Genomic DNA, 23,985 nt, shown 5'->3' with positions numbered 1-23,985 from the left:
GCTATAATGTTTGTGTGACAAAGAAACCTTTATTGTTAATTATGCTTTTTAAATCCTGTCATTGAACCCCCACTCCCCCTGCCCACACACACACAAACATTTATTAGTGTGCTGTTGCTGCATAACAAACTACTCCAAAACTTAGTGGCTTGAAACAAACCTGTGCATTTCACTCAAAGTCCTGTGAGTCAGCAATTCAAGCTGGGTTCAGCTGGATGGTTCTTCTGGTCTCAGCTAGGCTTCCTCCTGCATCTGCAGGGGTTCATGTGGACATCTCCGCTGATCTTGGCAGAACTGTAGGCTGACTTGGCATGGCCTCAGCTGGGCTGGCTCATCCCTGCCCTGTGTGGTCTCACCTCCTCCAGCAGGCTAGCCTGGGCTTGTTCACATGGTGACAACAGGCCTTTAAGAGAGAACAGAAGTGTGCGAGTTCTCTTGAGGCCTGAACCGCCACGTTGTCACTTTTTGCTGCATTCTCTTGGCCAGTGTAAGTCAGGAGGCCAGCCCAGATTCACACAGTGGTAAAATAAACTTCACCTCTTGATGAGAGGTGCTGTAAGGACATGGATTCAGAAAGGAGAATAATTGTGGCCATTTTCACAGTCTACCACTGATGATGTTGTTGTTGCTAATAGTAGTAATATTATTCATTTTGATAAGAAAAACTCTCAACCTACTGTCTCAGCTAAGCTGCCTAGACTCACCATGCTGTAAACCCTGTCTGGTTTAGAAGCACAGGTTGCCCCAGCACTAGATGAAGAGAAACCCAAAGTTCATCCATCCAGATGTCCATCAGCTCCCAGATGTAGAACGTTTCTGCCTTGAGAGCATCTGGGTGATCAGCTAAGCTTTTTCGTTTACCCTCCCAATGTGCTGAGCCCTGACCTCCTCCTCCTTCTGCCCCTGAGCCAGCTGCAACCTTCTCGATCAGGTTGGGTTTGTAGGAGCTGCTAGCAGCTTTATCGAAATGGGGAAGAGAGCGTGAGTCAGCAGCAAAGAGCCAAGGGCTGGTAGGGGAAGGAGGAGGAGGTGGCTCCTGCACCCTCCACAGCAGCTGAGCAGCCACCCGCATCATCCTGGAGCAGCAGGCTAAGGGAGGCAGAACTGACAACGGGGAAAGTAGGTCAGAGGACCCATGCAGACAGTGATAGAGAACCCTGGGGGTGATGCCAAACATGACAACGTTTTTGTCTTCTTCCCCCACCCCACCCAATTTGGGAATCAAGGGAGATCAGCGATGCTTTATTCTGCTCCCCAGGACTTCCTAAAATAACTGGGATGCTGATAATGATCTCCTCCTGCAGACCTGGCAGAGAGGGGAACAGGGCGATTCCCAGAACGGGCTTCAGCCATGTGGGCACAGCCCTGTGGGGTGGGCTTGGATTGAGATGTGTGTAATGCAATTATAGTCAAAAAGAATTCTTGGGATCTGCCAGGAAGGCTGAGGAAACCTCTCCACAGTGATGAGTCTCAATTAAGCAGTGCTTTTTAGCACTGGAGGCAAAGCTGAAATGTCATTTCCAGATGTTGGTGGATTGAGTCTTTTCAGGTGGCATAAAGGACAGGGGTCAGTCGGTCCATCTGAGGAGGTGCAGCTGCTGAGGCTGGAGAGAGGTCAGGGACCTGGGAACTGGGGTCCTTGGTTTGTAACCCAGGCCAGGTCCCTTACCTCTCAGACACCAGAGTCCCCTCTGTGCCTGGAACCCTGGCATCGTAGATACCTGCGCCTGTCTTTCTGGGTCTTTCTTGTAAGTTCCCTGGCCACATTATTCTCTTTGCTGGGAGCTGACAGCCATCGATGTGGGAAGGACAGCAGAGCCTCTGTGTGACTGGGTAGTGGTTAAAACTTGGACTCTGGAGCCAGACTGCCTTCGTTCAAATCCCTCACCAGCTGTATGAATATAAACAAATTATTTAACCTCTCGGTGCCTCAGTTTCCTAGGGGAGGGGGAGAATCTTGGATTGTTGTGAGGATAAAGTGAGTTAGTTAATGGAAAGTGCTCAGCACACAGCACTCAGTATGACTAGTATTGTTGTTATTCAGCAATAAAATCACCCACCGAAAGGGGATTCCATTTGTAGCAATGCAGAGGTTAACAAATAAAGAGAGCAGAGACATCAGGGCTAGAGAGGGAAAGGCTATTGCCCAAAACCGTTCAGCCAATTAGCGGCAAAACTGACCCATGGATGCCCTAAAGCTAGCTGCTGAGTCCGATGTCCAGACTAGGTTTTTGGTCATAGATACCAACCCTGCAGCACCTCTAGCCTACGGTCTGCTTGGGAAGAAAGGTCTGGGGTCCAGAGGGTGAGATTCACAGCCAGGGCCTGCCAGCCATGTGGGGCAAAAAGCCTCTCAGGGGCTCCCCTTTCTAGGTTCAGATGAAGACTGAGAAGAGGCCCAAGCTGCTCTGCTCAGGGCAGACATCCGGCCACCCTCCAAACCAGGACAGGAAATCTAGATTGCAGGACATTCTGAAACCATACAAGAGGAGACAGGGCAGGAAGGGCATGCAATGTCCACCAGCTTCACTACCCATCAGCTTTAATTGGGAAATGAGCCTAGACTGGGAAAATAAGACCCTGGGCAGGGCTGGGCTCCCATATGCTGTATTTCCCCCTCCACAAGGAGGCCAGTTCCTCTGTGTCTTCTTGCTGTCTGATGCCAGGCTGTGGGCTTTTCAAGAGCAAGAGACAGCTGAGTCTTCTCTCATCCCCCTTGGATAGACTTTTGGGAAGTGCTGGGTGGATGGGTGATGTAAGTGAATGGACTGATGAATAAATGTGTTGATGAGCAATCAATGAGATGAGGGATAGGTGGGGAGAAGGGGGGATGGATGGATGAGTGGTGGGTAGGTAGATGGATGGGTGGATGGATGAATGAGTGGATGGATGGATTGATGGATGAATGCATGGATGGGTGTATGGATGAGTGGGTGGATGAATAGATGGGTGGATGGGTGGATGGACAGATGGATGGCGGTTAGGTGGATGGATGGGTGGATGGATGGATGGGTGTATGGATGAGTGGTTGGATGAATAGATGGGTGGATGGGTGGATGGACAGATGGATGGCGGTTAGGTGGATGGATGGGTGGATGGATGAATAGGTGGATGGATGGGTGGATGGATGAATATATGGATGGATGGGTGGATGTGATGGTTGGTAAATGGATGGATGGATGTGTTCATTGGTGGATGGATGAGTGGATGCATGGATATATTGGCTGGTAGGTGGATGGGTGGATGGATGGGATGGGTAGATGTGTTGATTGCTTGATGGAATGGAATGGTGGATGAATAGATGGATGGATGAATGGACGAATGGATGGATGAATATGTGAATGGGTGGATGGGTGACTATGAATTTATAGGAGTCTTAAGGCAGGACTGATGTCTCTACCTTCTAATTTTTTGTTCTTGTATGGCAGCAAGAGGCAGGAGTTGGCCTTGGATCCAGTCCCATGGCCCATACCAGTGCTCTCTCACTACCTCCAGCTTGTTGAGCTGGTCTCTTCCACAACTACCCTCAGCCATCCAGGCAGCATTGATCCATAGACCTCCCAATTAGCCGATGTCTTTTACTGAAAAAAAAGAGTATTTGCAAGGATAGATTGCAAGGTCTACAAGATTCACAAACCGTAGAGACCACCTAGTTCAGCCCCCTCAGTTTACTCTGAGAAATGGGAAGGGATTTGTCCCAAGTCACCCCATGGGTTAGTGACATTAGAATCCAGGTGTTCCAATACCTAGCTCAGGAAGCAATGGTTAAGAGGTTTGGCTCTAAAGTCCGACAGACCAGGTTCATATCCCAGCCCCAACACTCATCACCTGTGTGATCCTGAGCCAGTTACTTAACCTCTCTGAGCCTCTGTTTTTCAGTCTATAAAGTGAGCATATCATTATTGCTAACATTTACTTAGCTAGGCTCAATGCTGAGTGCTTTCCCTACCTTGCTTTGTATGACAACCCACAGAGTGGGTGACACCACACCCCAATGCGTAGATAAGGACCCTGCAGTTGGAGCAGTTAAGCCACATGCCGAGAGTACCCGAGCAGATCTGAGGCCAAGCCAGGATTGGAACCCAGATCTGTACAATCCCAAGCCCAGGCCCAGATCCCTGCCACTCAGGGCAGAGCCACACCTCTGCCATGAGGCTGTTTGTCCGAGGGCTGTTGTGAAGCTTAGACGAGCTGAGGTGTGTACAGCACCCTGCACAGTGCTTGACACAGAGCAGGCAGGTGCTCATCCGTGGCAGTCATTACTCTGTTTCCCTCTGCTGCTCTTTCTGAGCTTTCCCCTCTGTAGTTTGCTATGCCAGCCACTGTCCTTCTTGACCCTCAACATCCCCTTCAGATCAGCTGGCCAAATAGGACCATTCCCATCTCGCAGCTAGGAAAACTGCGCTGCAGAAACAGAAGGGAACCTACCAGGGTCGCTGCTCACCACCAAGTGGCAGAGCTGGGCCCAGAGAATTCTGGAGGAATTCACCAAGCAGGCAGGGGGCAAGAGTATTCCAGGCAGGGGGCATGACCCTGCAAAGGCCCAGAGATCTTAAGATGTGTAGCTCACTTAGGAAACATGGTGATTTGTGGCCTGGGCATTTCTGCAGGGCCAGAATGACAAGAGGTGAGGCTGGGAGAACTAGGGGGAGCCAGTGGTAGCAAATAAGCCCCTAATGGGCTTTCTCCTCCCAGCGCTCAGCAGAACCACCCCAGGCACGGGTGGAGGAGGGTGGTGTGAGGGCTGGGAGGCCTCTCAGGGGCCCAGCCCCACCCTGTGCCCCATCCTTTCTGAGAATGGCAGAGCCTTTTTTCTTTCCATTCTTATTTCTAATCATCAGTAACTAAACTTGCCCTCTGAGGGAAGCTGTGTGAATCATCTTTTAGTCAGAAATTGCTTCCCTGCCTCAGAAACCCTGGCACACCCTCAGATTCCCTTTGTGGTCTGCGGTGCTTTGTACGTCAAGACTTCCACTAGCAGCTCTGGCTGTCCTGCTGCTCCTCCGAGCCACAGCTGAGCTTTCAGATGGAAATAGCTCTTTCCTCGACTCTGGAGGCACCACGCTTCCTTGGGAAAACATCCCCCTGTTCTGCCCATGTCTGTTCTGTGTACTGGAACCACCCGAGCAGACTTACATTTTCTACTTCACTAGACCTCTTTTGGAGGAGGTTGATACTGCAGTTGACATTTGAACTATTAAACTGAGGATGGGCACTTGCGGAGCTGAACTGTTGGGAGTTTATGGCGTATTTCTGAAACATAAGCTATTGAGAGAAAAACAAATCTCCCTGGAGCCCCCGAAGTGGTTCTGAAGGAAGGATTCCCCCTGCAGGATGGTTTTCCTGAATAGATAAGCCAAGCTTCGCCTGGTGAAGCCCCAGGTCCCCAGCACACCCCATTCTACATGGAGGTGGCCATGAGGCCAATAACCCCAGAAGGAAGGAGGGCTGGCTGTGCTGTATTTCCCACAAATCTTAAAACCTAGCAGATAGTAGGGAGGGCCGAGGAGAAAGGGGAAGGGGGGAAGCAGAGACAGCCCTTGAATTCAGATCTCCTGAGACCAAACCCAGGGCTCGATCTAATATTCGAGTGAGCCTCAAAGTCCCCCTAAGCCAGGCCATACCCTGAGACTGGGCTCCTGCCAAGCCAAGAGGGTCAGAAGGCGTGGAAGATACTGGAAGGGACTTAGCAGGGCACTGAGGTCGGGAGGTGGGCCCTGGGGTATGTGAAACAGCAGGGGCCTGGGTGTCGAATTCAACAAGGGTTTTGCTTTTGGTTTTTTTTGCGAACACCGTCTCTGGAAGAAGAGTTTAAAGGAAATCACTCCAGATGGGGAATTCCAGTTTTTAACAGAGCTGTTAGTCCTTTCACCCTGATATGCACACAGTGACACATACACACACACCACACACACCACACATACACCACCCATCATGCACATCCAGCACACAATACACACCACTCACCACACACATCACACAAACACACAACACACATACACCACCTACCACACACACAACACACAACACACACATCACACAAACAACACACATATACCACTTACCACACACATACAACACACAACACACAACACCTACGACACACATACAACACACACCACATACACAAAACACACCACTCATCACACAGACCACACATACAAAACCCATCATACACACACAACACAACACACCACTCACCACACCCATCATGCAAACACACAGCACACATACCACCTACCACACACACAACACACACATCACACAAACACACAACACACATACCACCTACCACCTACCACACACATACAACACACACACAACACTTACCACACATATAACACATACAACACACCACACACATACACCACCTACCATGCACATACAACATACACCACACCTACCACTCACTACACACACCACATACACCACACATATAACAACACACACACAACACTCACAAAACAGACAACACATCACACACACCACACATACAACACATGGCAGCACACATACACCACTCATGACACATATCACTTATCACACACATAACACACATACAGCACCTACCATGCACATAACAACACACACTACATACACAAAATACATACACCACTCATCACACACAACACACATATACCACATTACCACACAAAAAAACACCACACACAACACTCCATACACAGCATACACACACCACTCACCACACACGATACACGTCACAAACACATCACACATACCACTCACCACACATACAACACACAGACCACACATGTCATGCACATACAACACACACCACACACACCACTCATCACACACAAACACAACACTCACCACACACATACAACATACAGCATACACACCACTCATCACACACACTGCACAACACATATACACCACATATCACACACATCAAACACACAACACATATACACCACCTACTGTGCACATACAACACACACACAGCACATACAACACATACACTATACACAGTACGTACCATACACATACAGCACACAACACACATGCCACACAAACGCACACCATGCACCACACACACACCAAACATACCACAGACACACAGACCAAACACATCATATACACACACACACCACACACACATACCAAGTACACTACACATATACACACACCACAGACTCACACCCCATGCATCACACACACACACACACTCTGCACTGGTGAGCTGGGGAAGGCTCCTGGGGTCTACTCTCCCAGAGTGCAGCGCCTCTGCATTCCAGGGGGCTTTTGTTGTCCCGGACACCCGCACCCACCTCCTGCCCTCCCCCACTCTGGGGAAGACTCCAGGGCTCACTGGCCCTGCACAGCCACCTCACTCTCCTCAAAAGCCAGGCCTTTAGAGGATGATTCTGGGAACCAAGTTCTGCCAAAATTTCATGCCACCTGGGGTCCTGTTGGCAGCACCCCACACACAAACACAAAATTATTCATTGATTCACTGGACAAATGTTCACTGGAGGCCCTATGGCACTGGTGGGGTGGGGATGTGGGCATGAATGAGGCAAACTGCCCTGCCCTGGTGACTCTGAGCCAGTGGTCTCTGCCAGGGAGAGAGGCAGGCTTCTGGGAGAGGTGCTCTGCGGGCTCAGGGCCCAGACCCCCTGCTTCGGCTCCTAGCCAAGTAGACCCTTCCTTGTCATGCAGCCTTGCCTCTCCCGGCCTCAGTTGTGCATGACTCTAAAATGAGAGGAAGAACAGCCCCTGCCTTGTAGGCAGCTGTGAGCCTATGATAAGGTGATGCATGTGAAGAACTCAGCAGAGTGGTGAGCGCAGAGCAGGCATTTGGGGAAACGGGCATGGCTACAGCTGTTGAGGTTGGGCCTCCAGGCATCAGGGGAGACGTCATTGCTGATGCCTGTCCTTAAAGGATACCGGCTAGGTCACCAGAGACAGCCAATTAGCATAAAGTTGTTTTCTAATGGCCTCTTAGAAAAATCATCACATTGCAGTTACTGCCGTTTACCATGCTATGGGGTTCGTTTGGGAGCTTTGTTATTTTTTTATTTTTATGATTTTTTTTTTTTTTCCCCAAGATGGAGTCTTGCTCTGACACCCAGGCTGGAGTGCAGTGGCACAATTTTGGCTCACTGCAACCTCCGCCTCCCAGGTTTGTGTGATTCTCCTGCCTCAGCTTCTCGAGTAACTGGGATTACAGGGGCCTGCCACCACTCCTGGCTAATTTTTGTATTTTTAGTAGAGATGGGGTTTTGACATCTTGGCCAGACTGGTCTCAAACTCCCAACCTCAAGTGATCCTCCCACCTCAGCTTCCCAAAGTGCTGGGATTACAGATGTGAGCCACCACACCCGGCCTGTTTAGGAGCTTTTAAAGTTATTTTTTATTTTAAAAATTTGCATAAAATATATATACCATAAAATTTACAAACTTGACCATTTTCAAGTATATAGTAGTATTAAGTACATTCACATTGTTGTACAACTCATCTCCAGAACTCTTTTCAGGTTGCAAAACTAAAACTCCGTACCCATTAAATGGTAAGTTTCCATTCCCCTCTCCTCCCGTGTCTGGCACCCACCATTCTCCTTTCTGTCTGTAAATCTGACTGCTCCAGTAACTCATAAAAGTTGAGTCATACAGTTTCTGTCCTCTTGTGACTGGTTTATTTCACTTAGCATAATGTCCTCAAGATTCCTTCATGTGGTAGCATGTATCAGAATTTCCCTCCTTTTTAAGGTTGAATAATAGTCCATTGTATGGATAAATGACATTTTGTTTATCCATTCATCTGTTGATGGACACGTTGGTTGTGTCCAACTCTTAGACTTTGTGATTAATGCTGCTTTGAACATGAGTATACAAATATTTCTTTGAGTACCTGTTTTCAATTATTTGGGGCATATTCCCCAGAATCAGACTTTCTGGATCATATAGTAATTTCATGTTTAATTTTTTGAGGAACTACCATACTGTTTTCCATAGTGGCTGTACCATTTTAGATTCCCACCAATAGTGCACAGGAGTTCCTGTTTCTCCACATCCTCACCAACATTATTTTTTGTTTCTTTTTTTTTTTAATAGTAGCCATCTTAATGGGTGATATATGCTATGGTTTTTCTTAATCCCATTTTTGCAAATGTTATCCATAACGTGTAGCTCTTTAAGTCATCATTCATTGATCTTAGCTCCATTCACTTCCCAGCATCCCAAAACAAGAGCACGAATTGTCCTCTCAAAGGTACGACCATGGCTGCACCCAGCATTCCCTAAAGGCCCAACACCATGCCAAGAAATGTGCTGGACCAAGCTGGAACTGGAATCAGGGGCTTTGGGGCAGTCCCAGGCCTGACCCTCTGCAGGTCCCTGACTAGGAGCAAGTGCCTTTTCTCCCCAGGGCCTGTTCTCCGTCCCTCAAAACAGGAACAATACCAATGCCTTAACTCCCTTACAGAGTTGGAGCCCTGGAGATAAAAAGGCTCGTGGAAATTTTACAGCAGGAGCAAAACTTCTGGGTTTGTCAGGATCTCAAAAAGCCAAAAGAGAAAAGGGGAGGGTCCTTGATTCTTAGTAATGCATGTAGGCAATTTCAGAGCTCAAGTTCATGGAAACAAACTGAATTACGGAGGAGGCAGCTCTGCCATTTGCAACCACGGATTGTTTGAAATCCTTTTAGAGGAAAATTAAAATATTTCACAGAGGGTAATAAAATCCTGGGTGTTTTGCAGGCATGACTGCTCAGCTCTCTTGGGCAAATAAGTAATTAGGCATTTTTATTTAAGTCCTCTGTGTCGTCATTTTCTTTCATTAGTAGAGGGAGAAAAAACTGTTATGGAAAATACATAAAACTCTGGAAATCAACAGAAAGTTAATTATAAAATTGCAAATATATATATATGTGTGTGAGATATATATATAATGTATAGCACACAATAACAGCATACTGCAGAGAGAAAGGGAAGATCTTAGAACTTATTTTCCCAAACTTCAGACATGGGAAGCTGTGTCAAATATTCCTCTGCTTCTTAGTAAAACCTATCAAAGAGCTTGGGAGTGGGGCATTTTTCAAGGCACAGGATGCCTTAGGTCAGTATGGCCATGGGAGCCGGGGAGGTGCTCTGAGCCTTGCTCCCTATCCACGGCCCCCGTACCATCCACCAAGGGACCTGCAGTTCTTCCTCACTCTACCCTCCCTCACCACATCCACTTTAAGGAGAGGATTGATATTTCTCTGAGCTAGAAAGCATGTGCTCCAGCCTCTCCATCTTACAGATGGGGAAACTGAGGACCTGGTTTAGGTTCAAAGGCTCTTTTTTTTCCTATGCATCCCCAGGTCTCAGGACCACTGCGTGTCAATGCCTGTATTCCCCCCATGTGAATCGGGTCTGCTCTTTGGGCCCGAGCCCTAGCTGCAGAAGAGGGAAGAATAGGCCAGGGATACATCCAGTTGCTGACAGAGGGTCCTCCCTGTCCCTGCACAGCCAGTCCATGCTGACATCTTCCTGAGTCCACCTTCTTCCTGTCTGGGCTGCTCTTTTGGGTAATATGAGGGAGACTGAGGACGAGGATGCAGAGGGCTCCTTGTGAGAGGTTCATCTGGTACTTCAGGGAGACACAGGCGTGTTCATAGCTATTTCGTCTTCAGAATCTCTCTAGAGTTTGGGTTTATCTCTGGTGTCTTTCACCACCCCTGAAGCCAGCTCCACCTGAGTCACCTGTCTCAATGTTATTAAGTGGCATGAGTGGGTGTGTGCATTGGGGTCGGGGGGTGCACATGGGAGCCACCTGCAAATCTGCACTTTCACAGCCTCCTGTGAATCCAACATCAGTGCCCATATGGAGGCATCTCGTCCTTACCATTAACCAGTCTCCCCCACCACTCTGGTCTGCATTAAGCCATCTAGCAAACAGTTAATAAGCACCTGCTGTGTGCTGGGCTTTGCACTGACCCTGAGAACCCAGAGAGGAATAGAATTCAGCTTGTTTACACAGGGGAAGAAAGACCCACATGGCAGTTTTCAAAAACAAGGAGATACTTGAGCTGGTCCTTAAAGGACAAGAGGAAGTTTGCCTGGCAGGGAAGGGAGAGGGACCCACCTGGGAGGAGCAGCAGAGGTGAAGGCACAGAGGCATGAAACAGCCCGTGTTCGGGCAGCCATGTGAGGAAGTGACAGGTGCTGGGGAGATGCAGCTGGTGTTCTGGGAGTCTCCAGGACAGGAGCTAATGGTGTTCACACGGCCCTGCGGCGGGCACAGGGCCAGCATGAAGCAGGTGCCAAAGACTGTGTGTCTAATGTGTGAAGGGGAGAAGGAAATAGGGGAGGCACTCAGGGAAGGGATAAGTCTTTGCAGCATATTCATATCATGGCATCTATAGAGCAGTTAAAAAGGAACACACTAGAGCCATAAACATGAATGAATCTCAGAAACAGTGTTACAACCGGGCGCAGTTACAGCCGGGCACGGTGGCTTACACCTGTAATCCCAGCACTTTGGGAGGCCAAGGCAGGTGGATTACTTGAGGTCAGGAGTCTCATTAGGTTAAACTGCATGAACTTGCCCATATTTGACCATTTTTGACATTCAAAAATAGCAGTTTCCATTGGTTCAACCTAATTGAACTCATGAGGGACAGTCTGTCTGTCCCATGAAATACCACTCAGCAATCAAAAGGAACAGATTATCAGCACGTACAGCAGCTTGCTTGGATCTCAGGGGGATTCTGCTGAGCAAAGAAGCCAAGCTCCGAAAGTTACAGACTGTATGATTCCATTTATATAACAGGCTGGAAATGATGAAAGCTTGGAAACGGGGAACAGATTAGTGGTTGCCATGGCCAGGGAGTCGGGGGAAGAGAGAGGTGACCATAGCCTTAAAAAAAGGGTAGTACAAGGACCCTTGTGATGAACTGTCCTGAATCTTGACAGTGGTGGTGGCCACATTAACTCACATGTGGTGCCATTGCATAGAAAATACACACGCACACCCACACACAAGCTCATGTAAAGCCGGTGAACTCTCCACAAGTTCGGCTTCCTTGCGTCAGCATCTCCATCTCAGTTGTGGTACTTGTGTTAATACTATGGTGATGACATTGGGGGAAACTGGATGAAGGGTATACGGCATCTCTGTATTGTTTCTTATTGCATGTGAATTACAATTATCTCGGAATTAACAGTTAAATACACACATGGTAATGATTAATGCTAAATTTAAGACAGAAGTTGTTTCTGGGACAAGGAGTGAATTATGCAGATGGGGAGAGGTTTGCGGAGGGGATTCAACTTTATCTGTAATGTTTTACTTCTTAAAATAGAAAAATCTGAGGCAAGTACGGCATAATGTTAAGATGCTACAAAGCTGGATGATAGGCACGTAACTTTGTTACATCGTTCTCTTTTTCATGTTTGAAATAATTCATAATTTTTTAAAAAGCTAATCTTGCTTCACTCCTTTCACCCGGAGTCAGGACTGGACCTGGGATGCAGAGCCCTGAGGGTGCAGGGGATGGGCCAAGGGCTTCCTGAGGGCTCAGCCCCCAGCCCAGAGACCACCTAGTGGCAGTCCCAGAGCCTCAGTGGCAGCCAGGGCAGAGGCTCCCGACACAGGCCCCACCAGGTGCCAGCCGCTCCTTCCTCTCTCTGCAGCCCCCAGAGAAGGAGGGCGCCCTGCCTCGGCAGGTGGGCAACAAGACGGAGTGCGGCCTGCTGGGCTTCGTGCTGGACCTGAAGCAGGACTACGAGCCCGTGCGCAGCCAGATGCCAGAGGAGAAGCTGTACAAAGTGTACACCTTCAACTCCGTGCGCAAGTCCATGAGCACTGTCATCAAGCTGCCCGACGAGAGCTTCCGCATGTACAGCAAGGGGGCTTCTGAGATCGTGCTCAAGAAGTAAGCGCTGGGCAGGGCACTGGGGCTGAGGGCTGTGCCCTGGTGCAGGGAGCTGGGGATATCAGGGTCATATAGCACTGGCCGCCATCCAGGCCAGGCTCAGCAGCCTGCCCGGCTGGAGTGGCCGTCTAGCACCCAGAGCCACAGAGGGCCCTGCCCAAGGTCACCCAGCAAGACTCATCTTCACTTGCATGCCCCTTGGCCACTGTGTTTTCCACTATATCCTCTTAAACATTTCTATAGCCAGAGTCCTCCCCCTTCTCCTCCCTAAGCCGCTGGTTCATCAGGAAGTTCTACTCATTATCACACTTAGATCTCTCTTATTTCATTTCCTTTAGCATAGAGTTGGTTGATGGTAGCTATTTTCATTATTAGCCACACTCCTCTGACTCCAGAGGAGTGCTGGAAATAAGCCGGGTGAACTAAGCAAATCCCTTCCCCTCTCTGGCCTCAGTTTCCCCACTTGTACATTGAGGCGATTAGTCTAGCCCCCAGTGGTTCTCAACCCTGGCTACACATTGGAATCACTCTGAGGAGTGTTTAAAAAAACATTGATTCGTGGATTCACCCCAGACAAATTGAACTGGAACCTCTGGAGCAAGGCTCACACGTGGGTATTTATTAAAGGCTCCTCCAAGCAATTCTAATGTGCAGGCAGGGTCAAGAACTACTAGCCTGAGCTTTATGTGCTTTGTAAACCATTTCAGCTGTGGGAGTGTTATTTCAGATGAATCTTGTGGGTATATAATACATCAAAGTGGGGCTCCGCTTGCTGAGTGGCCTGGGCAAAAATTGCAGGAAGAATGTCTGATTTCACCCTGCCTGGGGGATGAACTAGATGGGCACTGGATGACCAGCCACAGCTAGCTGGGCATCACGAGGGTGGGGAGGTGGTCTCTAAGCCTTTCAGAAGGAGCATTCCTTGGGCTCCCCATCTCCCTTCCATCCTCCCCCAGGTGCTGCAAAATCCTCAATGGGGCGGGAGAGCCTCGTGTCTTCCGGCCCCGCGACCGGGACGAGATGGTAAAGAAGGTGATTGAGCCCATGGCTTGCGATGGGCTCCGCACTATCTGCGTGGCCTACCGCGACTTCCCCAGCAGCCCGGAGCCGGACTGGGACAATGAGAATGACATCCTCAACGAACTCACCTGCATCTGCGTGGTGGGCATCGAGGACCCAGTGCGGCCAGAGGTAGGCCCCAGGGCCAGCGAGCTCAGGGAAAGGGGATGAGGCTGGGAGGCCAGCCACCAGGGTGACCTAGAGTAAGTCACTTCACCTCTTTGAGTCTCAGTTTCCACACAATGCCCATGGGGATTTCCTTCCTTGATCCTCATAAGAGGATTGCCCATGAGAAACAGTGTAGACCACATGTGGCATGGGTCGGCCCAGAAGGACACAGAACCCACAGGTTGCCAGCAGGCATTGCTCTGCCATGAGGGCAGTCCTCGAGCTGTCCAGCCAGCCACCATGAGCTCTTCCCTCTGGTCCCCCAAGGGACAGGTGTAGGGGCTGCCCTGCCTTAGAAACCTCTTGCCCTGCAGGAGCCACGATCTCCTGTAACAAATCCACAAACATGGATTCCAGGGTCCCTACAAAGGACACACCCAATAGCAAGGGCATTGCACTCAGGAGAACCCGAAGTGTGGTGTCCCTGTCAGTATTTATAGTTCTCCCAGTGCAGATGCAGTTTACCAGCCAGTTTACCCCAGCAAGCTGGCCTAAGAACACAGCTGAGAGTCTACTTTTATCAGATTCCCAGGGGAACAGAGCTAGAAAGTTAAGGTCACATTCTCCAGCAGAAGGGAAGGGGGCTGACAGCACCCACTTCACAAGGACCAAGGGAGGCGATGCCCATCAGTACACCTAGTGGGGTGCTCAGCACACAGTAGGTCTTCATCCTCCTTTAGCTGAATCTGCACCTGAAGGGGGAAGACCAAGAACTCAGTGCTGGAGCTGCCGAGGTCAGGGGAGGATGGGATGTGTGTGGTCTGTGGGGCTTCCCAGGCTGAAGAAAGGCTGTGGGGAACAGAGGAAGCTGTCCTGAATCTCCAAGACGGTGCATGGCAGGCGGAGTGAGTCAGCTCACACTGTGAGGCCCCAGGGGAGCACCATGGGCATGAGGCAGGGTGCAGGAGGGGCTGGCTTCCACTTCCTCCCAGGACTCACTCAGCTGCTAGGTCCAGACCGGATGCCCTGGCCAGGCCCTGGCTGGGTCCAGATTGGCCTTGGCTGTAAGATTTGGTGCTGATGCTTTGAGGGCCCACCTCCTCCACTCCTTAATGGACCTACCCTGACACTGTTCTCTGGGGGTCTCTGGCCATTTGCTACGCCTCTCTGAGCCTCAGTTTCCCTCTCTTTAAGGTAAAAGGGATAGACAAGATGACCTCCAAGTTCCTGGCCCTGATGTTATAAGATTCTGCATTCCAAAGAAAAATGAAACTAGGAGGTCACAGGCATTTCACATTTTAGGCAGCAGGGAGAGGGTTCAAAGTGTGAGCTCAGACATCAGACAGATCTGTGATCCTGAGTGCCGGCACAGCTGGCTATGTGACGTTGAACCAGTTACATAACCTCTCTGAGCCTCATCTGCATACTGGGGATAATAATAGTATCACACACACCCCCTCTGGGATATCATGAAGGCTCAGATCATGCATCTACGAGCAACAAGCAGAGTATCTGGTACAAGATAGGTGGCCTACATACGTGGGTCCCCTTCCTTCATGCCCTCTTCAGTAGATTTCATTACCCTAGATCCAGGGACACGTAACAGCCCTAGACATACAGCCTAGCCTACCAAAGGTGTTCAATGAGTGTTTGCGGAATGAATGAATAAGAATGAATGCGACTGGAACCCCAATCTTCCACACCATGCCTAGTGCTCCTCTCTCTCTCTCTCTCTCTCTCCCTCTCCCTCTCTCTCTCTCTCTCTCTCTCTCTCTCTCTCTCATACACACACACCCTCCTTGGGAGTGTCATTGTGGCTTCCTCACTCCTATCAAGATCCTAAAACAGCAAAGACAATTAATGCCCCTGGAGCTTGGCAGTGGAGCCCACACGTGCTTTCCTGCAAACCTCTCTCTCCATGGACAGACAGGCCGTTTATCAGCCTCCCTGTGGGACACCTGCTCATTACCAGCCACTAATGGGTTCAGGCCTCACTGTGATGTGTTATCTCGTTACTGAAAACTCTTCATCCTTGCACAGCACTTGAGGCTGGCCTGCCCACACCCTGTGGCTCCCCTGTCCTTCCCAACCCCACAGCCTCCCGCTTCCCGGGCCCTCCCAGAGCTCCTGGCTCACCACCCTGCCTTGGAAACATCCCTTAGGTGAATGGAAGACACAGGCAGGCCCAAACTGTTATTTGACCATGACGCACAATAAGAAATGTATTTTATGTCATGACTCGGTAAACACACACATTTCACCAAAGCAAGAATTTCACAAAATAATGGGATGCACTTACCTATTTTCTGTTCTTCTATTTCTTTGTTTCTTTTTTAAAATGTTGGTCACCACCCACTAAACAAATTTCACGTCACTAACAGGGCATGACTTGAGGTTTGAGTGACTGATCTAGTCCAAACACCTTCCCCCACAAACCCCAATTTCCAGAAGAAAACACCGAAGCCCAAAGGGGGACAGTGATGTGCCCAAAGTGGCTGAGTGAACCCAGATTAGAACAGGTTTTCTGCCTCCCTGCCTCAGGGCCTTTGCCTGGTTGCCACACACACACACACACACACACACACACACACGCACAAAGGAAAGGACAAGTAGTTCTAAGTCAAGAGGATGAGCAGATGAGGACAAGGATGAGCGCTCCCCATGCCCAGGGCCTGAGGGGGCAGAGCTGGGTTCCTGGCATTTTCTGTTGACAGCATGGTCATCCAGAGAAGTTAGCTGCAGGCACAGACTCTGGGAAAGGGGGGCCTGGAGCCAACTCCCAACCCCAACTTTGCCGCTAACAAGCCACTTCCCTCTCTGAGCCTCAGTGTTCTCAGCTATGAAATGGGAGGTCAGCCCAGGTGCCCCTTGGGTCCCTCCCAAGCTCTGACGTCCCCAGAGAGAGAGATAGTTGACTGGAAGACTTACCCTCCCATCTTCCCTCACTTCCTTCAGTCGGGGCATCCACATGGGCCACGCTCTCTCCTGTTGGCTCACCCCTGGGATGTCTATATAGGAGTCATAAACTGTCTCACAGCAGCAACTTACTCAAGTGACACAGCAGACTCAAGGGACATGGGTTCTAATTCTGCCCCTGCCACTCCCTCACAGATGGCCTCATTTTCCCCACTTGAAAACTGAGAGAATCAGACTGTCCAACATTCACAGTGAGGGACATAGCAGGGTTGCAGGTGACACCACGTGCAAGCATAAAAGCTCAGACGTGTTGATTCAGCACCTCCGAGTGGGGCGGGATGGATGCAGGACCCAAGGAGACGGGTGGGTATGGCTTTGTTTATTTGTTTGTTTTTTAGGTAGGTCATTCCTGCCCCCTCTAGCCCCCTGGTTCCCACCTCAGAGGTAACCACTATCCCCAGATTTTAGGGGCGACCTTCAGGGAACGTGTGTGCTTATGGTGGCCGTGTTTTTGTCAAGCACCCCAGAGCTCTGTCCTCCTGGACTCGTCCCTTTATGCAGAATTATTTGTCACTCTCTGTAAATCTCACAGGTGAACTCCCTTCCTGGTGCCTCCAGCCTAGGAGGCTCAGCCAGAGGGAAAACTTCAGCCCGGACCATCTCTAGGGTCCTGCAGACACATTAAGATTCATTTTGCAACTGCAAGAAAACAATCTTTACCTCCCTCGGTTTCCCTGGCTGTCAAGGGGTTGAATCTCCACATTGCCTTCCTCCCACGAGAAGACCAAAGGGTAGAACAGATCAAGACACCCTTGCCAGAGCACCCCACTGCCGGCCCTTACAGTGGGTACATTTTCCAAGGCTGATTGAAGTCAGTGCTGATAAAGCCATCAGGAGAGCAGCGGTCTGGGATTTGCCGGGTTATCCGGGGGCGTTTGAAGCCCTCGGAGTCACAGACAACGGCTGTCACCAGAAACAACAGATGTTTAAAAGCCTTTATTTAATGAAAACAGGAAGCACCCATTTCCTGGCTGCTTTTCCTCAGTGAGAAGTATCTAGGATAATTTTAGCGAAAGAAGTCATTTTTTCCCAAACTTATTTATTTATTTTTAATTTCACAGTAATTTTATTGATGTGGGAAGCATATTTCAACTGGATCGATGCCTCTGGGGTTTGAGTCGTAATCATCTCCGGATCCTCAGTGTCCAGAGCAGTTAGATGCTCCAGAGCTGTTTGTCCAATAAGTAAATGAGTGAACAACAAAATTAAGTCCTGAGAGCAGCTTAAGAAAACATCCTGTTGGGGTGCAGGAATCAGGAATGGCTTCAGGAATAGAGAGCATTTCATTTATAAGATGGGAAAGACTTGACACATAGAGGCTAAGGGAGGAAGGGCATTCCAGGCAGAGGGGACAGAATGAGCAGGGCAAGAAGGCAGGAAGGGATGCAGAGTGGCTGGGGCCTCGTGAATGCCCTGTTGCATTTATGAGAGAAAAGGGAATTGGAAAAGGTGTGCACGTGCCCATCCTGTGCGTGGGCTCTGCGTGCCCTGTCATAGAGTTCCTCCCAGCCTTGCTGAAGGGTGGATACTATTGTACCCATTTTACAGATGAGGAAACCAGGGCTCATGTGAGACCCTAGAGCAGAGCCCAGCCCAGCCCATTGGTCCCCAAGCCCTCTCTCCACTGCACAGAAGAAAGTATAGGGTCCGTAAAAATTAGCTTCATTTTTCTCATGAAGCCAGCTTGCTTGGAGAGGCCCAGAAGATGGCTGATTTGGGCTCTGGGAGACAGTCTTGAAAGTGAGAGTATTTCTAAAACGCAGCACCAATCACCTCATTCCTGGCTCAGAACTTCCCACAGTTCCCAGTGCCTGAAGGAGCATATCCCTGGTCCAGAACCTTCTGCCCCTCTCCAAATTCATGGTCTCCAGTCCCTACCCCACATCTTCCCTCAGCCCCTCCAGATCACCTGCAGCGTGGCCCTCAGGCCCGTTCATACCTCAGGCCTTCTCTGCCAGTGCAGAGTGGACAGTTCTCTGCGGCCAGGACTAATCTGTGTTCATCTGTGTAGCCTCAGCCCTGGCACAATGCCAGGAACCAGAGCCTCAGTTGGCAGCTCAAACATCCCCTCCTCCAGGAAGTCCTCCTTGATTTCTCCTCCCCACCCACTTTCTTCTAAAGCAACAGTGCCCTCTGTGCTCCTTCAGTAGCACAAAGGGCACTGAAGCAGCACAAAACCCCCTTATACTCAGCAGCACAAAACCCCCTTCTGTGTTCCCAGAGTCTTTTGTATAGACCTGTGCCAAAGACCCTGCCTCCAAACAGAGTACAGGTCTGACACAGGGTGATGCTCTGCTATCTGAAAAAAGAAAGGTTGTGTTAAAAAATCAGCTAGACTTGTTCCACAGTGGAGCAGTGGGCATTAGAGGGAGGGAGCACCCTGTCATCGGGTGTGCAAGCAGAGGCTGACCAGCCCATCTGTTGAGGACACCTGGGAACGGATATAGGGAATGAGCAGAGGGTCAAAGTCAATGACCCAAAACCCTTTCCAACTCCAAGTCCTCCAGCGTCTTTGAAACCAAGAACCTAAATTCCTCCTTTTGGAGGCAGGAGCCAGATAAGGTGTGCGTTCCCAGGAAACAGCAGCTCTTTGCTGTTCTCAGGGGCAGGAGACAGCAGGGGGCCACAGCCCAGTTTACAGCCATCATGACGATGTTAGTAAGTTATATAAACAAGATCTTGGACATTCCACATTCCCACTCCCTCCAGCCCTGTAAGAATGAGGTCACGTTTGCTTATGTGATTAGCCGCTGTGGCACGAGGCAGGGGCCTTGCTCACGTGGCCCCCAAACCCTGAGTGGGCACTGGAAGGCTTCTCCCCAAGCCCTGGAAATAAGCCCCAGAGGAGGCTGGTGGTCAGCTGGCCCTGCTCTAACCCTTCGACAACGGGGAGATCACTACCTGCCACCACAGAGCCGGTCTCTTAGACAACTCCAGTAGCTAGAGAGGCCTCCTTACTGGGACCCTGCCCCTCTAGAGCATCCGTTCCTCACACCACAAGACAGCCACGCTCAGAACTGCGGGTTTCCTCTTGAAGGCATCAGGGTGGAACCCCTGAAAGAGAGCAGCCCCACAGGCTGACACTCAGGCAGGTCACTGGTGGCCAGGGTAAGGAAAGAGGGGCCAGGCAGTGCCCTCTGCACAGGGTAGGCAGGGAGGGTAGTGCCCTCCCCATGGCCCCTGCCCTCCTGCCCAGAGGCAGGCTGGGCAATGACCCAGCTTGAGACGATGATGGTGGGGGCTGAAGGAGTGGCAGGTGCTGTGAATGGGGTGGATACAGGCGAGATAGTCAAGGCCGATTCCTTGTTTTTACCATTGCTGAAGGCAGAAAGGAGACCCCAGGCAGGAGCTGTCCCAGTCAGGCTTGGCCCCACCTTCTAACTCTTTGTACTAGTTTTCTAGGGCTGCTGTAACAAAGTCACACAAACTGAGTGGCTCAAGAGCAGTTTGCTGTCTCACAGTCCTGAAGGCTGTACATCTGTTTGAGACCAAGGTATCAGCAGGGCTGGCTCTTTCCAGTGACGATAGGGAGGAGCTGTCTCTGCCTCTCTCTCAGCTTCCAGTGGCTTGCTGGCCACCTTTGGCCTCCTTGGAGTGTAGAAGCAGCACCCCGATTTCTGCATGGCATCTCCTTTGCATATCTTTGTGTCGAAATTTCCTCTTTATAAGGACACCATTCCTGTTGGATTAGGGCTTACCGTGATGCGCTCATTTTAGCTGGATTTACCACTATAATGACCCTATCTCTAAGCAAGGTCACATACACAGGTACTGGGGCTTAGGGCTCCAGTCTGTCTCTTGGGGGGAATACAACTCAATCCATAGTCTTCCAACTCCCTCAGCAGTGGCTTGGCAGGTGGATGCTGGAGTGCGCTCCTGGTCACTGTGGGGTGTGCAGGGAGGGAACGTCGGACTGAGCCCTTCCAGGCTGGAGATTCTAACAGGCTGTGGTCTTCCCAAACAACTGGATTTTCTGCCCTTGACATGTTCTCTCCCACTGAAAGACATTCTGCAGCAAATATTATTTTATTACTTGTCACTGCCCTCGGGTAAGAATCACTCATTCCATTGATTTCTGTTGTGTATAAAGGGGTGCCCCAGCTCCAGGCTGGTTTCCTCGGGGAAACCCTCAGCTCTGCTCAGGGCCGGCTGCTGGGGTAGGGTGGGGCGGGGCTGGGAAGCCTTGTGCCTTCTGATTGGCTGGCTCTGATCTGGCCTGATTGTCCCAGATATCCGTCTGTCATTACAGTCAGAGAGGACAGAACCTATCCTTATTATTGCAGAGAAATGGCATGTTTCACCTGAAGCATAATCCTTTATACATATTCTAAATCTGTGTCACATTCTGTAAGTAAAATGCCCCCAAATGCAAATGTCCCCCCAAGAAACTGAAAATACACAAATAGATTTGTCAAGTTTGCAGGAACTATGTATGTGGATGAGGCAAAGAGTTCACCTGGCCAAGCTTACCTGGGGCCAGATCTGAGGAGGCGTTCATGGAAGTCTTTCCAAAGTCTTCGCCCAGGTCGAGACAGCCAATGGTTCTGTCTCAGGATGGACCGTCATGGTCAATAGGTGGTAGCGACCTGGGACTCTGTGATGAGAACCACATCAGGGTTTAATCAAAGGATGTGTGATCGATTAACAATGCCTGCCGTTGGCACAGGAAGGGAGGCTGTGGCCCATATGCCATGTGCGTCATCAGCATCTCATAGTCATCTAGTCCCCTTTCAGTAGAGCTGCCTGTGAGAAGGGCTCCTCTGGAATCCATGAAGGCAGGGGGAGTCGGCCTGAGGTGGTGCCCTCCCCCATGGCCCCTGCCCTCCTGCCCAGGTCCCAGAAGCCATCCGCAAGTGCCAGCGGGCAGGCATCACGGTCCGCATGGTCACTGGCGACAATATCAACACGGCTCGGGCCATCGCCATCAAGTGTGGCATCATCCATCCTGGGGAGGACTTTCTGTGCCTCGAGGGCAAGGAGTTCAACAGGAGGATCCGCAACGAGAAGGGGGAGGTGCGTGTCCCCACGTAAAGCATCCTCAGGGGAACGCGCTCAGATGGGAGCTGGGAGGTAGGGTGCTGCATGATTGTACAGAAGCCAGCCAGTGTGCTGCTAAGAGCCCAGTGACTCTGGGCATGTCCCCTCCCTTCTCCAGGCCTCAGTTTCTCTCTCCGACCCCACCGACCCGCCCCCTTCCCCATCCCTCTCCAGATTGAGCAGGAGCGAATTGACAAGATCTGGCCAAAGCTGCGGGTGCTGGCTCGCTCCTCCCCCACGGACAAGCATACCCTGGTTAAAGGTAAGACTTGGGCGGGCACGGGCAATCCTGAAGCCCAGCACCAGGCCAGAAGCTGGGCCCTCCTCTCCTGGCACTTGCAGCTTCTTCCCAGAAGGGAAGGGCCCCTCGCCCCTGACTCTCCACACCTGGGCACAGCCTTATGTCACCCCCTTTTCAGCCCCAGGAGCCTGCAAGGGGCCAGAAGGAGATGGGGCTAAGTCTTCTCTGTGGGCCTCCAACTCCCCTAGGAAGCAATGGACCTGGGCCTGTGTGGGGTCCCAAACTCCTGGCTCAGGGCTGAATGGGGCCCACAGACGTGTTCTATGTGGCCGGTACAGCGCCTTTTTAAATGATGGATTTGAAAGAATACGCAGACCCTGCTCTCTCACCTTTGACATAGTCCTTACTGCTGCTTGTTGTCCGATACTCAGCCTACTTCACTCGTTCTCAGTCTGGTCTCCGAGCTTTAAGTCTCTTGGTCTGTCTGGTCCCTGAGGCCCCCAACCAACATTTGTGACCAGGACCCCAGGGATGCGCTCTCCTGGGAATAGCCACCTGAGGGATGAGACCAAAAGCCAAAGTCTTGCTCCTCCCTCCAGAGGGAGGGTACACCACTTGCTGAGCCTAGGTGGCCAGGTGCTGGGCACTCTTTATTTTTATTTTATTTTATTTGAGACAGGGTCTCCCTCTGTCGCCCAAGCTAGAGTGCAGTGGTGTGATCATAGCTCACTGCAACCTCAAACACCTAGGCTCAAGCCATCCTCCTGCCTCAGCCTCCCAAGTAGCTAGGACTACAGGCATGTGTCAACATGCCTGGATAGTTTTTTTTAATTCTTTATAGAGACAGGGTCTCACTATATTGCCCAGGCTGGTTGCAAACTCCTGGCCTCAAGCAGTCCTCCTGCCTTGGCATCCCAAAGTGCTGGGATTACAGGTAGGAGCCACTGTGCCCAGCCAACTGGGTATTTTTAGAGTCACATGGTCCTGGCTTTGCCACTGACCTGCTCTGTGGCCTTGGGCAAATCCCACTCTGGGACTCAGTTTCCTCATTTGTAAAATGGCTATGGGAGCAGGGGTCCACTGGAGATCAGCCCTAGAACATCTTGGATTCCTCTTTCAGAGGTGCTGCCCAAGGACATTAATGGAAGCAGATCTGGCCTGGGGAGAGAAACCCAGAACCCCAGAACCACAAGGGAGCAGAAGGCGCCCAGCCCATCCTTATTCTTATTCATTCACTCATTCTCTCCATAACTGTTTACTGAGGTCCTGCTAGGTGCCAGCCCTGCTCAGGACAGGCCTGGTCCTGCCCATGTGGAATTCATGGGCCAGGCTGCACGCAGCAGGCATTGAATAAGTGGTCCCTGCATAGAGCAAAAGGCTGCACTGCTGGCAGGGGTGCTCTGGACCCAACACTGCCTCTAACTTGGACTAGGGAGGCTTTAGGTCACAGGCCATGGAAGGTGGGATGGGCTCCAGGGTTGGTAGGGCCTGTGCTTGAGGCAAGGCAGGGAACTGCTCTGCACAGGGCTAGAGGCAGAAGATCCCCAGATGCCTTCAAGGATCTGGGCCAGGACCTCGGGGTGGGAGAGGGAAGCTACAGGAGACTGGAGCAGGTGGGAGGGCAGCAGATCCTGCAGGGCCGCCAATGCCCACCACGAGCACCCCGTCATGGCCTGCACCG

At 50.7% G+C, this 23,985-nt stretch overlaps 1 protein-coding gene across 19 annotated transcripts in view; it reads left to right on the top strand.

The window, feature by feature from the left end:
* ATP2B2 (ATPase plasma membrane Ca2+ transporting 2) overlaps positions 1–23,985 on the top strand; it is a 382,880-nt gene that overhangs the window by 334,503 nt on the left and 24,392 nt on the right. For all 19 annotated transcript variants that reach the window (XM_034955774.3, XM_034955779.3, XM_034955777.3 and 16 more), the window contains 4 exons: positions 12,642–12,883; positions 13,840–14,074; positions 21,860–22,039; positions 22,238–22,325. In XM_034955774.3, coding sequence (XP_034811665.1) covers positions 12,642–12,883; positions 13,840–14,074; positions 21,860–22,039; positions 22,238–22,325 — 745 coding nt within the window. The remainder of the gene's footprint in view (positions 1–12,641; positions 12,884–13,839; positions 14,075–21,859; positions 22,040–22,237; positions 22,326–23,985) is intronic.

This window comes from Pan paniscus, chromosome 2 (assembly GCF_029289425.2).
Source record: "Pan paniscus chromosome 2, NHGRI_mPanPan1-v2.0_pri, whole genome shotgun sequence".
NCBI lineage: Eukaryota > Metazoa > Chordata > Mammalia > Primates > Hominidae > Pan > Pan paniscus.
This window is presented reverse-complemented; position numbering and strand designations above follow the sequence as displayed.